General features: G+C 39.7%; 1 protein-coding gene across 7 annotated transcripts in view; it reads left to right on the top strand.

The window, feature by feature from the left end:
* Nucleotides 1-16859, top strand: part of LOC148421374 (uncharacterized) — a 91717-nt gene that overhangs the window by 12870 nt on the left and 61988 nt on the right. For all 7 annotated transcript variants that reach the window (XR_015866196.1, XR_015866199.1, XR_015866198.1 and 4 more), the window contains 2 exons: nucleotides 256-308; nucleotides 1152-1224. Coding sequence is in view for 3 of the 7 variants with exons in the window: in XM_088420022.1 (XP_088276148.1) it covers nucleotides 282-308; nucleotides 1152-1224 (100 nt within the window). In the remaining 4 variants the exon portion in view is untranslated. The remainder of the gene's footprint in view (nucleotides 1-255; nucleotides 309-1151; nucleotides 1225-16859) is intronic.

Here is a 16859-nt window from a genome sequence, read left to right as displayed (position 1 = left end):
CTAGTTTGCATTATATTGATTTTTTCCCCCTCTCTGCTCTCAGTGTTGCGGGGTATAATTAGGGGTGGAGTCTCAGAGTCACACCTGCCTGCAATCAGCCTATAGCACCTGTTAGCAATCAGTAATGGCCTTGGTGTAGGTGGTGCTTCAATGGAAGGAAGTTAACTGTTTCCTTCAGTCCCCGTTGGCTTGTCACTAGTGGTTTTTTTTTGTCTTTGTTTTTTGTTTGTTTTTGTTTCTTTCAATTTGTAAAAGGATGAAGCAACGACCCCTAACTCACAATGGATTCAGCTTTTGAACATCAACAGGTGAGCTGTGATTGGTTGTTACCTGATATCATTTGCAGGCCTCAGCCAGTTCAAAAACATTTTTTTTTAAAGGTACCAATTTTACATAAGAAACATGTTGGACATCTCACTGCTGAAAATTGGTTTGGTATTCCTTTGAAAAAAAGAAAAAAGAAAAACTCTCAATGCTACGCTCGACCATATTAACACTACCGTTGGAAGCGGATGAATTGCTTCATGTTTGTTCATGTTTTGAAGAAACATTTTAATAACTGCATATATTAAGTCAGGCTGCTTTAGTTGGCAAATTTTCAGGAAAAGTGTTTGAATTTGTTTTCACTAGCAATATGCATAATATACTTAAAATAGCTATTGTGGTTGTGAACTATACCATGTAAATGAATTAGCGCCAGAATCACATCTGAGATGGAAAGCGTTTGCTCAGTATCATGCAATTTTAACAAATGCTTTTTTTCCCCCGCCCTCCTTTCAGAGCAGCTTATTTTAAATGAGGTGGACACATTTTCCATGCATTTTTGATTCTGCTTCTTTCAGTTGATAATTAATATCCTGTATCCAATTTCTCTGCGTATTAATACGGCCCTGAGGTCTCCTCTGGACAAATTGCACGGCGCAACATAATAGCTATTTAATAAAGAAAGCTTTTTACATACATTATGCTGTATTTGAGAGTCAAGCTGAAATGCTTGAGTTGCATGAACATTGTAGAAGTACAAAGACGCCGTCCACCTTACGCAGTCTTTAAGATGAAAACCGATTGTGGGAAGATGTGCTGGATTCCAAGTCACGCTTATTTCATCTCCTGGTTCAAGCAGGTGATGATTTTCCTCTTCATCTCCACAGATGAGAAGAAAATATGAGAGGAGAGGATCAGTCACGAGGAAGAGGAGGGGAGCAAAGGGCGAGTTGAATGAAGGTGAGGATAAATGGTAAAGCTGACATTGAGGTCAAGTGCTTATCTTGCGTTCTCGTTGGGAAAATATGTGCACATGCATGCCACCAGCACCTCCCACGTATATGATGAGGAGGCTGTCAGATCCTGCACATTTTCACATTCGGTGGAGAGTCACAATTTGTTTTCATCTGCATTCTGTTTAGTTCTGTAAGGTTTAGGAGATTTGATAGTATGCATTCATCAGCAAATTGATGACATTGCATTTATGCAACTATGAGGACCAGCTACGGTCACAAACTGTGATGTACGGTATGTAGTATACGTGTATAAAGCTGTGCCTCAATTGTCCTAAAGAAAATTCAAGTCTAGTTTACAAATAAACCTTTTTTCCTTTCGTGGAAAATAACAACGCAAAAAAACAATGACCCTATCCAGCTTAGTTATGAATGCCAAACTTATTTTTTTTGATCATCAACATTTACTCTCTAGAATCATTAGCTTTTAGGCAAATATCTATCCATAAATGTTGGTCTCGGAGATTGTTAAAACAAGCAATTTGAATATGTCTGCTTTGTCAATGTGATCAGTAGGAACGGCAATTGTCACTTGAGTCATTTATGTTAAGGTTAAACTGCCTTTGAAAAGTCATGTGATGGATCTTACAAGCCTATATGGTGCAGTTGAGTGCTGCTAGTGGCTAAAATTGCTAGAATCTAGTGCTGCTCGCCGCTGGTAGTGCTGCTAGTCGCTAATCCTATGCTGCTGATGCTATTGAACTGCTGGCAAAAACTTCAATAACAGAAGCATTTGTGTCCACATTGTTTGGCAACGTAAGGATGAATTGTTTTACTGTCATACAAAGCATTAAGATGACTCCTGTGATTAGCTTTGCATGTTTTTTTTTTTTCTGGTGGGTATCTGGGGGCAAGACAAATAAGCATAATATTTTAAACCAAGGTTTTATTACTTGAAATCATTCCGGGCCTGTAGGTGTGCTCAATACATTAATCACGGTCAACCAGTTGCTGGCTTTCATAGGTAGAGCATGCATTTTAATAGAAAAATTAATGTTTTTTTTTTCTTCATGATTTATGCTTACGTATTTATGAGTTGGAACTGGTATGCTTCCTGCATCTCTGCCTTTTTTTACGTTGCCCCTATATTCCCAATGATTAAACCAGTAAAACTCAGTTACTGTAGTTTTGTTGTGCTACGTTCATTTAATCTTTTGTAAAGATATCTTAAGCAGTTTTGGGCTCGGGCTGTAGTCTGCTGGGTGATATTTTGGTGCCGCTAATATGGCCATCCTCGTTTAGTGTGTGTTTTACTTACATGTGATGCCGAGCTGCAGTGGTGGCCCGTAATTTTCGCTCATCAGTAGCGCTCTGCATTCCCAATGTGAATACATGTTTGCAAAAAACAACCCCTTCCAAAATTAAAAGGTAGACTGTGGCAGGTTGGCTGCTGTAAATTGTAAGGGAAAATATTTTAGGCAGCAATGGTCCAAAGTAAAGTCATCGTCCTATTTTTTCTTAATTTTTTTTTTTTGCATTTATCTTCTGTCCTAGTCGTCCATTTAGCATAGCTTAATTTACTCTTTTTATTTTTTTACCATTCAGTCCATTCACCATACTCTTACATTGTTATTGTTACAACTGATGTGGTCAATGCAAATATTTTTTTTCCCCGTAGTTTCTTGACCTCTGTTCATCTTTATTTATTGTTCTGCATGTGTTCTATTTTCACAGTTTGTCTGTCATTTTCTCCTTTGATCTAATTGCACTCAGTGCAGTTCACACTTTCACTTTTGCACTCCTTGTCCCTCTAGTATTTTTCTGATATACTCAGGTCAGCTAGCTTTTCACAGTATCCGGTGGTTATTGGTGGTGCTATTTCAGAACAAAACATTTTTAACCTGAAAACTTTGGCAAGTTAAAATTGCTTAATGAGACGATCGCTATTATCTCTAATTTTGAGTGGTAAAAGGGAATTAGAGAATCTATGGACAGCCACTTAGCTCAGGGCATGATGAAATGTAAATACAGGAGGCCCGTATTAACATTTTGTTTCCTGCTAAAACCAATTAAATTTGAAAGCCAAGCAATGTAAAAGGGCCACGACTATGATTCATCCACTTGTACGGTATGTAGAGGAGCTATATACAGTTAATACTGCATGTCCTTTGGAATGCACTGTGGTCTATGAAAAACCTTACATTTGTAGTTTCTGCTGGCTGTGAAGGAGAGGAGAGGGATTCTATTCAGGACCAACACAGTATCTCATTGACACACCACACTGCCAAGCTCACTTCATTGCTGTCATTCCTTACATCTTTTGACATTTTCAATTATGTCTTTCACACATCGATAGGCACTTGTTTTTTTTTTTTCCTGTGCTTTTCTCAGACTCTACCGCCTCCCTTCTTTTTTTTTCCCCCCCATTTCCATTTTTTTTTAAGTTGCTCTCTTCCTCCTTGCTCTGGTGTGCCTTTTTCATGTGTGGGGGTCAGATAGCCCAAGGAGCCTATTAGTACCCCCCCCTCAGCCAATACGGCACAACAGGGAGGACGGCTGAGTGAGAGAAGGAAAGGCTAGGCAAGGAGCAAGGCGGGAGGCTGTCAAATATGTCAAGGCCTCTTGCTCAATTTACCCACTCTTCTTAAGAGGTGTCATTTTTTCCCCTTTTTTTGGGAGCGGGGGCCAAATCCTCTATAATACCGCAGATGATAACGAAACAAACTATCAAGTAGGTATACACAGTGCAGTGGAAGCCAGTGCATAAACATGTTCTCATGTCGTCTGATGGTAGCTCACAAAAAAACAGCCCCCACACAAAAAAAAGCAAATTCTTTGACAAATTCAAACCTCGAGGATTTTATGTTCAGATTTAGCGTTGCACCTGTAGTATTGGGGTGTGTCAAATCTGAACATGGCAGTCTTTTAAATGATTTCTGTTATCGGTTGATTGTGTCCCTGGATTTTCACCCAGTTTAGCGAATATTTGATTTGGAGAGGTGTTATCATATGAATTAGCACCACGGTTATGCAACAAACTGAGGTGAAATTGCGGAACGGCTCACTCATATGTTATCAGAAGTATGCAGATGACAAAGATTTACTTGGCTTTTTAATTTCATACTTCATGGCTCAGCAGGCACTCCAGAGACAGAAAGTCAATTTTCCACATGTTCCATGTAATGAACTACTGTACAAACTCCTAAACTACCAAAACCTTGTGAGGACAGATAAATATTGGACTGCTTTTCCTTGAATCAATGAAGAGACTAGTGCTATCTGTGATAGCCGGAATACTTTTAGATCTGCTTAATAAACGTATTTCTGAATGTTGTAAATATGAGTTTACGTGATAATGAAGTATGGGAGATTGATTTTGACATATGTACCATTAGCATAGCACCATAGCTCAGTCATATTCTCTATGTGTGTGTGTATATCCATTCATCCTCCCTCCCTCCCAGTTAGGATTCAAAGTGGTCATGTGTTCATCTGCCACAGGAAAAAAATAGAACAGTTAACTGGAGTAATTATTTTGTAAAGATTTATCAAATTTAAATTAAATAATAAAATCTCCAAAGTTCACACTTTAACATGGACAGTCCTGATTGATAGATAGATAGATCAAATGATGGTCTATTTGATCATCTTAGTAAAACATCCATCTCCCTGGATTCCCTGCAATCTAGCAGGCATAATGTAATGCACAGGTTTAATGACCTCAGCATAATCACCACTATTATGAAGCAGACACTCTGCTCTCAAAAGCACTTCATCATCTTCATCAGTTCTTCCTCATTCACACCTCTCTGTTTAGCATAATCTGCCAAACGCAATGGTGACAAATCACATGGCAGCAAAGCTTTGCTTAGCGACGGCGTCGGCATGCCACCGTGGCGCAGGCATCCTCGGATCACGTAGGCAATTTTGTTGGGTTGGCAGTCCAAAAGGCATGAGGCCAAATTGCTTTTTTTCATTCCAGGATGAACTTCAAATCATCCCTTGTCCACACCTTTCGTAGTTGAGTATCATCCCTGACCCCAGATATGGGTGTTCCTCCTTTTGGCAAAGAACAGTGAGCAGTTAGTGGCAAAAAAAAGCTGAACAAATGACATGACAGGGGACTGCTTGCGGTCAAGGGTTGATTAATGAGCTTTTAATTTAATCAGGAATTCCCATCTCGCCAAGGCCTCTGCTCTTGGCTTTGTAGCAGCTTATTATTTTTTAACAAGTCTGTGATCCCCCCATTTTTTTCTTGGCTTTTCTCCCATAGTTGTCTGTTCCAGGTTCACAGCCAGCTCTTATCGGTGTCAGCGGCAGGTACATGAACAGAAATCCGATGATTAATGGGGATTTTAGCAAAACGCGGAGTGTCTAATCTCTCTCCACCAACAAAACTGGCTTCTATAAATAGAATTCCTTAGGACATGGAAGATTTAGTGAAGAAACCAGTTACAATGATAAATTCTCCCAGATGGCATGCAAATAACTATTTGATGTTAAGAATTTGAAGAAAACTGTGACACTAATTTAGCTTATGCTTACTGTCACGTTTTAAAAAAACAGTCCTTTATAAACAAGAGGAATTAAACAATAGAAGTTCTGTGACTGCGAAGTGTGTGCAGGACATCACATTTTTGTAAATACTTATTTTTTTTCATGGGAGCACACTGGATGATTGACTCCAGTTTGAATTGATTGACTCCAGTTTGAATTGTGGCCACACTGAATTAATCACATTGTGCTTGATTCACATCTCACCTCATCTATTGATATTTATAAAATTGTCATTTATTGGATAGAGGCACACGTCATATTCTTTACCCTCTGTGGTGAAGGAGTAATCGGTGCCATACTGATTATGAACAGTAAATTTGTCTGTTATGCTGCCTCCCGGTGGCCAATGTAGGCACTCAAAGAGCAGCACAGTGGCCATTGCATTAGGTGGTGTAACAAAATCTAATTACCAGTGTTTAAAATCTATTATGTCATTGCTGCATGTTATTCATTTTACAAATGTACTATTACCAGGTTTTGTGCTGGGAGCTGGCAGTTTTTTTTGTTGTTGTTGTTGTTAAATTTGAAAACTCAACTAAGTCCTGCAGCGCCCTTCAGTACTATTTTTGCATAAAAATAGTTTTCCAAGACAACATCAGGTATAGATAGTATTTATTGACATTACAGTATGATGTACTCTTGAGACAACACTATTGTATTGCGCCAGCGTTTTAAAGTCTCAGCGTTGCTAGCCATTGTTTATAATTTTACTCAGAATGTTATAATGAAAAACATTACGCTCATCTTTAACTAACAATAATTCTATAGAGAAGATTTATGCGAGTGGTTAAGAAAGCAACAGTCAAAGAAGTGGACTTCTTCAAGGAGTTTGGAGATCGGACAACATTTGTCGTGTCTGGATTTCATGTCAATATTATCATTGACGGATAGTCCTGTATTCACATCTTAATTTATTTTGCTAGACTAAAATCGTGATCATTTTGAGTACAATGACAATGTTGACTCCTCTTTTACATCTGCTCACTGGCCTGCAAATGGTTACTGGGTCAATTGGCATTGTTCTGCGACATCAATGAATCCTATTTATAAAAGGGGAGGGGGGAAGGGGGGGGCATTGGAAAGGTACCAAGTGGGAATAAAAATGAGAGGAGCACTTTAATTCTTTGTCTGATTGCTAAGTGGTTCAGTCAATTATCTTTACACAGTGAATAGCTGAACACCATAAAGGTAAAATGTGACTCATCCATCCCTGCTGGTTATCACGTTCAATGCCTTATGTGAGCCGCAGCCCCTCCGAATTCCATCCATCTCCATACAAACTGACACGGTCTCTTCTTAACATCGCACCTTCTCAAAGTGCTTTTGGATTGTTCACATGCAGGATCTCATTTTATATGCTTTTAAATGTCGTCTATCCACATGGAATCTCTCCATGTTTTTTTTTTTTTTTTTTTTGTCCACGCATGTCATTCTGTATTGGCAGTCTTTTTGTCAGGTCATTCTTCATCTGGTATTCACTCAATCTGAGACAAGAGGAGTACCGAGGTCCTCTGTGCAATATCCCCTGCCCGATTCCAAGAGGTATTGCCTCTCTTATTGCTACTGAAGAGCCCCATCAGTGCCGGGCGCACTGATTTATGTCCCTGATCTCCTTCCACCTCCAGCTCCTTTCCATTAGTCTGTACAATTTTGCCCCCATTGTTCAGCTCCTGGCGTTATCGGCCCCGTGCAGGCCTGTCGGCAGGACTTGCCCCTCGCACAATCGCGCCACAAGCAGCGGTGGGAGGGGGAGGCGAAAGCAGATAAGTGGAAGAGATGGAAGAGGTGGAATAGGACGCGCTAGGATGGAGAAGGCGAGAGAGGTATAAGGTAGACGAGGGAGGCGGTGGGAGGAGGAAGATGAGCTGCCTGGCGGCATGTCGCGCAGATTGGAGATGTCCGTCGAAGCTTTTGGTTTTATTGCTTTGGAAAAGGGCAGCGAGGGTGAAGATTGAAGTTTGCTGGGTCGACCGTAATGGTGATGGGAGGAGATGCTATTTGCTTGCATGGGCTTTTCACTTATTGGGTGTCCATTACCATCTAGCTTTTATTGCTTCAAATGGCCCGGTCAACGCTGTGTTTGTCAGGATTAAGTTTACCGGCGACGCTTCTTCATTGTCTTTTATTACCTTGATGGAATGTTAGATGAAGCGTGTAGCTGGATTTACGGGAAGTAATTATATGTCAAGTGAAATGCTGGCTGATCAATAAAAATACAAAACCAATATGTTTCACATTATAATTCACCATTACATTTTGATGCCAATCTGGTGACCTAGATCCTGGGCATTGAGGTCAATGGACAAGTTCAGAGTTCCACCCTAGTGAGGTGTGAAGCATCCTGAATGCCAGCCAATAGCAAATCGATTAACAATAGCATTTTGGCAAAATAAGTGCATAATTGGTTCAAAATATACACAGAATATGAGACAGTTATTCTCAAACTAGATGCCTGCTAGCCATATCTTGTGTGTCCATTAGTGATGTTGCATTCACGAATGAGTCTTTTGAACTGCTCTTTACTGTGAACAGTGGGACTTGAGTCTTTGTCAGGAGACAAAGTTCATCCCCTTTCCCACTACACCATATAGGGAAGATGGCTAGTAAGTTGAACTAGAGACCATTTTGCCAGTTTGCTAATGAAACGGATTTAGCTAGCTTGGATGGCCCGGGTTTAGCTAGCTTAGCTAGTTAGCTAAACTCATATTAATTAGCTAGCTAATAAAACAGTCCTGGCTTGTCTAGGTAAAGAAATAGTCTCTAGCTTAATTTAGGTTTTACTGTAGGTTCTCTTGGGATGAAGGTGGATCAACTCCTTTTGTATGCTGTAGTTGCTGATTAAAGAACTATACACAGTATTGTTGGCATTGTAAGTCAAATCATCACTTTTCAGAAGACCACATTCAAAACATTTTCAACACTTCCAACTTGTCAATAATTTGTTCCAAAAAACGGCCAAATGACTGTACTGACCAACAGTGTGGATGTTTGAAAAATGTACACCAAACCGTGACTTATGAGGTTCAGACCACCAGCAATATCGACTTATGAACCCCTGTGTAGAGTGCAATATGTTGTAAGTCCCTCTTTGTGGGGTGTTTTGAAACGTGACTTAAAAATTGTATTCAATCATTTATTCAGTCACTAAAGTCTTGTGAGACCATGTCACGAAGGTGAACTGCATTCAATGTATTGTTACCTGAATCAAGCCTGCAGAAGCATTTGATGAGGACTCCTCCTTGTCACTTTTATTGCCTCGAAGAAAGGTTGGATGAAGCGGGAGCGGGCCGACACTCTCTGTTAAAAGCAAGCGGGCAGACATTTATCACACATACAACAGTCATTAAATGCTCTACAGCCGATGCTTGAAAGGCTGCCTGCACAAAGGGCAAAGAGAAAGGCCACATGAGTGGAATGTGAATGTGTGAGGACGATTTAAAGAGATTCAGAATCAATGCTCGCTTCGCTTGATGTGCTGCATGTCATTTATCTATTTGAGCGCAATAATTTGAACTTCTTTTGTTAAATTTGGGTGATTTAGTTAGACTGCAAACAATATTTTCTGTTTGCTGCTGTGTGGAAACTCATATGTTGATGATGTAGTCAAAGCTATTGTTCTGCCTCTGAAGCTAATCAAACTGTAGGTTATATTTGTATATTTATATTTCTGTCCATGGTTGAAAATAAAGAAAATTGGAATAAAATATGTTGACTGAAAATATCCACCTTGAAGGACCAAATGGTAGTGCTTGTTGGCTTAAAATAGTAATCGCTAGCACGCTAATGCCATTTGCTATTGCTAACAGATTAGCACAAGCAAATGTTGTTCATCTAATAATTCATGTGTAGATAATTGAAAAGGAGTACATATATCCACACTTCAACTCACATTCAACCTCAGAACATTGTTTAAAATAGCTTTTTTGAATTTTCAAAACTTTTCGTGGAATATTTTTTTCATCTTTTAAAAATGTTCTTTGTGGATTTTTAAAAGTGCTTCTCTTTTCGTCCTGAAATAAGGTCTAGTAAGACGTGGGCACTCTCGGCAAGCACGGTACGCCTTTAGGATTTAGGTGTTGTGATAGCAAAATGCTCGCCTGCTTATCACTTCTGGCTCACAGTTTAGAGGTTCAGGGTTCGAGTTTGCATCTTCTCAATATGCCTGTGTGAGTTTTCTGGAAGCATTGCACAACCAACGTTCTATATTTAACTTTTAATATTGTTGAGGCTGCAACGCACAATAGTAATCAATTAGGTGATGAAAGATTAATTAAAAAAAAAAAAACACAGCTGTAAACAGACGTATTCTTGATTTACACTTGTGCTTTCCCACCGGGCCTAAAGTCAACAGCAATCTGCGTGGGATTTGAAATGAATTGCAAATCTTTGACCATTTGAAATGCAAGAAGCGCTCCACCTCCTTACTTTTAAAGTGTCCTTATGAGGTATACCTTTTTAACAAGGTGAAGATGAGAAACCGGGATAAAAGGAGGAGGGCGAGAAAAGAGAGAGGGGTGGGTTGCAGATAAGCTCGTCTGCTTTCAACTGTGGAGAAGTTTTTAATATCTCTAAATCAGAGGCTGGATATTGAAAGTGTCATCTAATTGAAAATGATTTAGGACACGGAGGCTGTCAGGCAATCACATATAAATTCACTCCTGACATCGACTCCAAAGTCTCTCTATTTCCACGTTATGAGTCATTTGCATGGTGGGGGCCTGGGAGAGTATAAAGCATGCAAATGATATGGAGCGCCACGCAAGGTGATGTACGCCCTCCTCCTCCATCTCTCTCATTCCCTCTCTTGGCCTCAGGAGAAATTCTTTCTGCTTTGCAGCTGCCTTTTGTCCAGAAAGTCATTTATTTCTACTGTTGTTGGCTCGCTTGCTATTTTACAGGCTGCCGCATAGGTTAGCAATGGTACCCCACCCCCACCGTTTGGCTGAATAACTGTCATTTTCCATTTTCTGCCGCATGCCGAAGTCATTGCCTTATTTTGGGGAAAGATAGCTGCAGATTGCACACAAGAAATGTTGGTTTATATTCCTTGGGCGTCACTGCAAAGCGGTCAATATACTTGCGCTTGCTTTGGTGTGGCACAGGAATTTTAATCTATGAAATACAACCTGTCTTTCTACACTGGAAATGAGTGAGCTTTGTTATTTTAGCCTTCATTAAACTCTTGTGCGTGGCCCAAACACACATTTTGCCAAACACATTTTAGGTGAGTTCCTATTTTCATATTCCTTTCGTAGTTATTTGGTAGGGTTGGGACCTGCTTTTAAAGATTTCACAATAAAAACTATAATTTGCTTGAAAAGAGCCTCTGCTGACACATGTACGGTATATTATTTTTTTCAAAAGCCTTTTAAAGGGACATTGTGTAAGATTTTGAACAGTTTTTCATTGAAAAGGAATCAAATAAACAATTTTAAATTTAAAAAAACTTGCAAACGAGTGTGTTCTTGACCAACAGTATGTTCAATCCGTTATCATTAAATTATATTGCATGGAGGGTGGCACTTCTCCGGAGGCGGCCATGTTTGTTATAGCTACGGACAATGGCAAATGCAGCACCTGTGGCACTTATTGCTGTCCGTAATGAAAAACGATCAATCTTACACAATATCCCTTTTTAAAATGACTACCACCAAAAGAATTTCACTCAACGGGACGTCTGCTAGCCAGAATTAATTAGCTTGCTAGGGACCGAGGCAGCTACTTTTCCTCTCATTTAGCTAATTTGGTTCCATAGAACAGTCATGAAAAAAGTTTGATATCATTATTGTCAGGTGCATTTTTTTTTTTTTAAGTTGTTTAAAAAAAAAACTCTCTAGTGCTGCCTAGTAGTTTGGCTTTCTTGTTAATGCATTTCAAATGAAAATTCTTTACGCATGAAGAGGGGAGAATTATGCAGGTTTAAATAACCCCAGATATGTGTAGTCAAGTCAAAAGTCTATCAGAATTGAGAGCTGAGTCCAAGAATGGTGAAGAAGTAGTCATCGTAATTTCTCTGTAAAGAAAATCCTAAGTGAATCTGCAAATGTCAAACCCATGAATCTGGGCTTTACAGACAAAAAAAAAAAAAAAGTCCCACAAAATTATGCGCGTTACAAAAGTCTATTAATTTTGAGTGTTTAGACACTGTTTTCCAACACTGGTGCCGATATTTCTAACCAGGAAGTAAAACGGCTCATTTGGAGAGTCCACACCTTAACCTGTAACTGGTAACTGCCTCGCCCCCTTCATGCTGTCGCCAGCCAGCCGAAATATGCATCCATCCATTATCTAGACCGCTCATCCTTACAAGGCTCGCGAATGATGGAGACTATTCAAACAGTGTGAATAACGGGGCCAAATACAGGCGCTTTACTGACATTAAAATGCAAATGGCGTCAATACACCGCTCTCACTAACATGTGTTCCTCCTATCAAATCGGTCCCTGTGGGAACCCAGTATCAATAAAAATAGTCCTACCCGCAGGTGAATTATTTATTACTGACATTGATTTTCTGACTGTATGCGCCCAAACACACATTTTGGCCACTTCAGCATTTTCTACAGTAAAAATTTATAGTTAATAAATGAAAAATTGCAGTTTACTTGCCTGACGCTGTGCAAAATCTCTTCTCCTCCGCTCCTGAACTAAAACACAATTATAAAGACGTGGATAAGGTCGGGGTGTATTTTCTCTTGAATTGCTCCTGTCGTCATTAGCGCACTTCAAGCCATTTTCGTCTGGACGGGCGGGGCCAGTGTGAGAGGACAGAACAAGCACGGAATGCTTAGAAATGCATCAGTGAAGGAAAATGATACTTTGTTTAGGGTGAGAATTCAACATTGGAACATAGTTAAAAGAGCCGAAAAGTTGACTTTTTATGTTACATCCCCTTTAATAATAATGAATGTGTTCTACCATATACACTCTTACACTATTTGTCTAAACAAAGTTATATACAAAGGGCAAGGGTTCTTTCGTTTTCTGCACCGTCGGCTATTTCCCCCCGGCCGATCTGTGCGATACGCTTGAAAAAACATCCGTGTATTCACATCCGCCCAAATTAGCATCCAACACCTTGTGGCCTTTCGTTGTGGAAACGAGGCTAAGTTATCCCTCAGGGTGTAATTTGTGTGTAAACATGTGCCTCCTCATCCTCCCCGCTCTTTGGATTTGTGGTTTTGCTCAATTTACAATGAAAAGCAGCGGTGCACTGTAATCATCTCTATATGAATATGTGCATATTAATGTTTCTACAGTGCATGTGCATGCTTGTACTGTTTGCAGTCTGTAAATATGTATAGATGTGTTGATGAGTGAATGACTGCTGGAGTCTCAAGTGTTACCCACGGAGCTCACACATACGCTAGCAGTCTTGTTTGTCTACTACTGCTGCTCAAACAATGGCTCCCTGCGGACTCTGACACCATAGACAATGACAAAGAGAGAGAAGTGCTAGGGCTCTGCTCAATTATACACACACACTCCATTACCATTCAAACGGGAGAAAAAAAATACACACAGTTGCTTTGAAAATGAGTGAAGTGCAAAATAAACTGTAATTAGAGCTCTGCTGTTCACGGCCGACGTCACACACGAGCACAGCAATCACGACTGATGCAGGGACACTTAATCCAGCAGTGGCAGGAAATCTCTCGGTGCAGAGCGGCGATAAACCTATTTGTCGATACGTTGTGCCTGAAAGGTCGTGTTCCATATCTCTGAACAAACTTGAAAAAATGAATCTTGCACCAACCTTGTAAAAATATACAGTTTGTTGAAGCACATATATAAAGGGGAAGCAGGGTTGTGAACTGTCTTTTTTTAGCAGGGGTGCCCCATGCCTTGCATTATTCCACAACTCCCTGTTTCCCCACTTCTATCCCGGTTATGTTTTAGCTACATAAACTATCCCCCTAACACTAGAACGTCCCAAAGTTTCATTTATTAAAACTGGAAACACTTTTAACAATAGATATTGTACTTGCTTGCATCTTAAACAATGTCTACTATTCAACACTAGAGCTCCCCTCGATGCATAGTTTTTTCTGTAGAGACTTTATCAAGTACTACAATGCTAGAAATGTGAAGTGGTTTTCTGTATTTTATTATTATTACTAGTTTAACCTTACAACAATGAGTGAAAGCTGTGAACTTTTCATTTAATGCTTGCCACATCTTTTACCATTGCTTTTTGAAAGCAACGAAGATGGGCTTACACCATGCAGTAATGCTATGAGCTTCTTTCTGTATTCACGGTCGAGTTACCTGCATTTGGAGGGTTAAATATATATCATAGTAACTAACGGTCAGAAATGTCATTTTAATATGACTACTTGACTGGAAATGGTGTGACACCAGTAACCCTAACCCAGTGTTTCAGAATAGACTAAATCATGACTAACTAAACAGGCTCTTGTCTTTTTTGTTGTTGTTGTATTTATTCATTTATTAATTATTTTATTATTTTCCTACTTCTGGAAACATCATTGCTTTGAATGTCCTCGGAGCAGGTGAGTAGCTGAAGAGTAGTCACGAGTAGCGGTTTGCTGTCTAATTAAATGGAGTAAAGCTACTTCCTAAAGTTGCAGTCTTTAGTAGAAGAGGCAAGTTTTTTAAATTTCTCAGCATGCCTAGACCATTAACAGGAGAGATGGAGAAGAGTGTAGTTTTATTTATAAATGTGTATGCGTGTCCAAGGCCCATTACAGTCATAGTAGTGTATGACGAGTTGAATAGACCGCAGACACCAAGTGGATTAGGACTAATGAGGACAGGCAATACCTCATGATGGATGGCAGCGCTCACACTGGGCTGCTTTGCTTTATAGCCTGAGTGCGCACAACATGCTAGTGTGGTTGTTCCTGTTTGTCTTGCAAGTCCATTATTGCCTCCAGTCTTTGTTTTGTCAGAAAATTGGAAAGGGGGGAAAAAGGGGGCGAGGGGAGTGTGGATTTCACACCAAGCGGCATAAAAGCTCAAGCATCAATAAAAATGTTTATCTTGTTCTTGCTCTTTTAAAAAAAGCTATTGAGTGAGAAAAGATAAACGGAATATTGTAAAACGGTACCAGCGTTCGCCCAGTATAGTTAACTCATTCACTTGGCAAACAATAGAAGGAGAAGCGAGGAGGCATGCAAGTGGCGACTGCTTGTATAGTCAATGGGGCCCTTTTACAAGCCATTTAAGTGGATAAAAGCGGGTCCTTTCAGCATCAAAAGGGTGTCAGTTTGTTTCGAAAGGTGCTCCAGGGCCGTTTAGGAGGACCGGACGAGCCGTGCGCTTTGATTAAAGCGCCGTCGTGCAGAGCAGAGACGACACTCAAGTGACTTTTAATGCCCCTTTTTCCACTGCGTGGTTCATGCACAGCTCCTCTCGGTAGTTGACTTTCTCGTTTATAACAATGCAGGACTCACTTAAAACAAACCAATAAATATAAATGCTTGTCTCATTGAGTGTACCGGTCAGAAGTGGGGCAAATTTGATTACTACAGCTGCAGTTTCATCTGCGTGCTGTAGATGGCGTCCAACTCTGGTACGCAAGTGCAAATCTTGCCAATCAACTTCCATGAACCACTCCAAAATCTTCTCCCATTTAAATTTTCATACATAATAAAAAAATCTTTCACATATAGCCCCCTCTATTTTTATTTCATTTGTTGATACCCTTTATCAGATTGTAAAGATTTGCTCATCAAATTGTAGGTAACAATACATTTTACTCTGAAGGAAACCATAGCTACAATGATGTGATCGCCTACAAAAATAAGGTAGACATCCCTGAACATTTTTGCCTGTCTATTGAAAGTTGTTCCCAGCAGCATGTCACAGCTATTGCTGACTTGATTGACTCATTTTTCTACAGTAGAAACTTTTGCTCCCAGAGTTAGTCACAACTCCCGATATAAAAAAAAAACACTCCTATGTTCCGAAATCACACTTTTTCTTTTCTCCTAAATCCAATAGACTTGATATCTGCAGCCTCATAGGAGAAACTGAGAATGCTGAATTACTTTCAAATCATCTGTGGTGTGAGATTTTTTTGTTTCGTTTACTTGAAGAAAAAGATGATGAAAGAGTGACAGATAACACACAGTTTGTAAAGCCTGTAAAAAATAAATAAATACAAAATGACACCATACAGCTTATATGGGCTGTATGCATTTTGTTAAACTATTCAGTAATAAAAAAGATCTCAGATGCATCTAAAAAATGAGCTTGACTTTTTTTATGTATACATTTGGACATTACCTTGTTAATTTTTCTGCAGTCAGCTCAGTAAAACGCAAACCTGTTAAACTAGAAATTTTACTATGTGCATTGTTTTACACCAAAAAATTTGCAAAAATCTCATCATTTTCATGGACAAAATCCCTTAAATACAATGCAAGCAAGTCAAAGTTTGGTAGTCAACAACTTTATTTGTAGATAAACTGTATCATATTAACTCATCACACGGCCCTATTACAAACTTGTTTGACCTATTTAAAGAATTATATTTAACTCCTCTACAAATGACCTGTCACCTGGCCCATCACTTCATTTTCAAATGTCAAAATGTGACCCTGAGCACACACAAGAGTTCTATATAACTATTACAAGGGATACGCATGAATTATCTTAGGTTCTGCTTTATGAATATCTTAATATATTCACACATGGAAGGCAGGCTCAATATATGCACTCCACCCTGTGATAAATTACTCAGGAAAAAAATCTTGCCTTTACAAAACAAAAAAGCAATCCTTAATACATCCTCGGCAAAACAGACAAAAAAAAAAGACGATGGCCAACAGGTGCGTTCATTTGCATGGTTGCTTTGTTGCACGCCACTCGCGAGCAAATGGATGCTTCCCGTTATGGAGAGTCCAGTAATTAACCCAGCACAACAACATCGTCATCTGGTAATTGACCTAATTGTTGGGCTTGTCAGCTCCTGTTCCACGCGTTGAGCAATAAATATGCAGGGTGTCATTAATCAAAGCACTCACGGGGGAGCAAAGGCACTACGTCTTCTTCTTGTTTGGCTGTCTGCTCCGGAGGCTCCACCAGGGCTTGGATAAGCCCACATTTCCTCCTTGTCTTT

The sequence above is a fragment of the Hippichthys cyanospilos genome, chromosome 7, assembly GCF_059441005.1.
Source record: "Hippichthys cyanospilos isolate Australia breed blue-spotted pipefish chromosome 7, RoL_Hcya_1.0, whole genome shotgun sequence".
Taxonomy (NCBI): domain Eukaryota; kingdom Metazoa; phylum Chordata; class Actinopteri; order Syngnathiformes; family Syngnathidae; genus Hippichthys; species Hippichthys cyanospilos.
The sequence above is the reverse complement of the archived record's forward strand: the minus strand, read 5'-3'. Positions and strand labels throughout refer to the sequence as shown.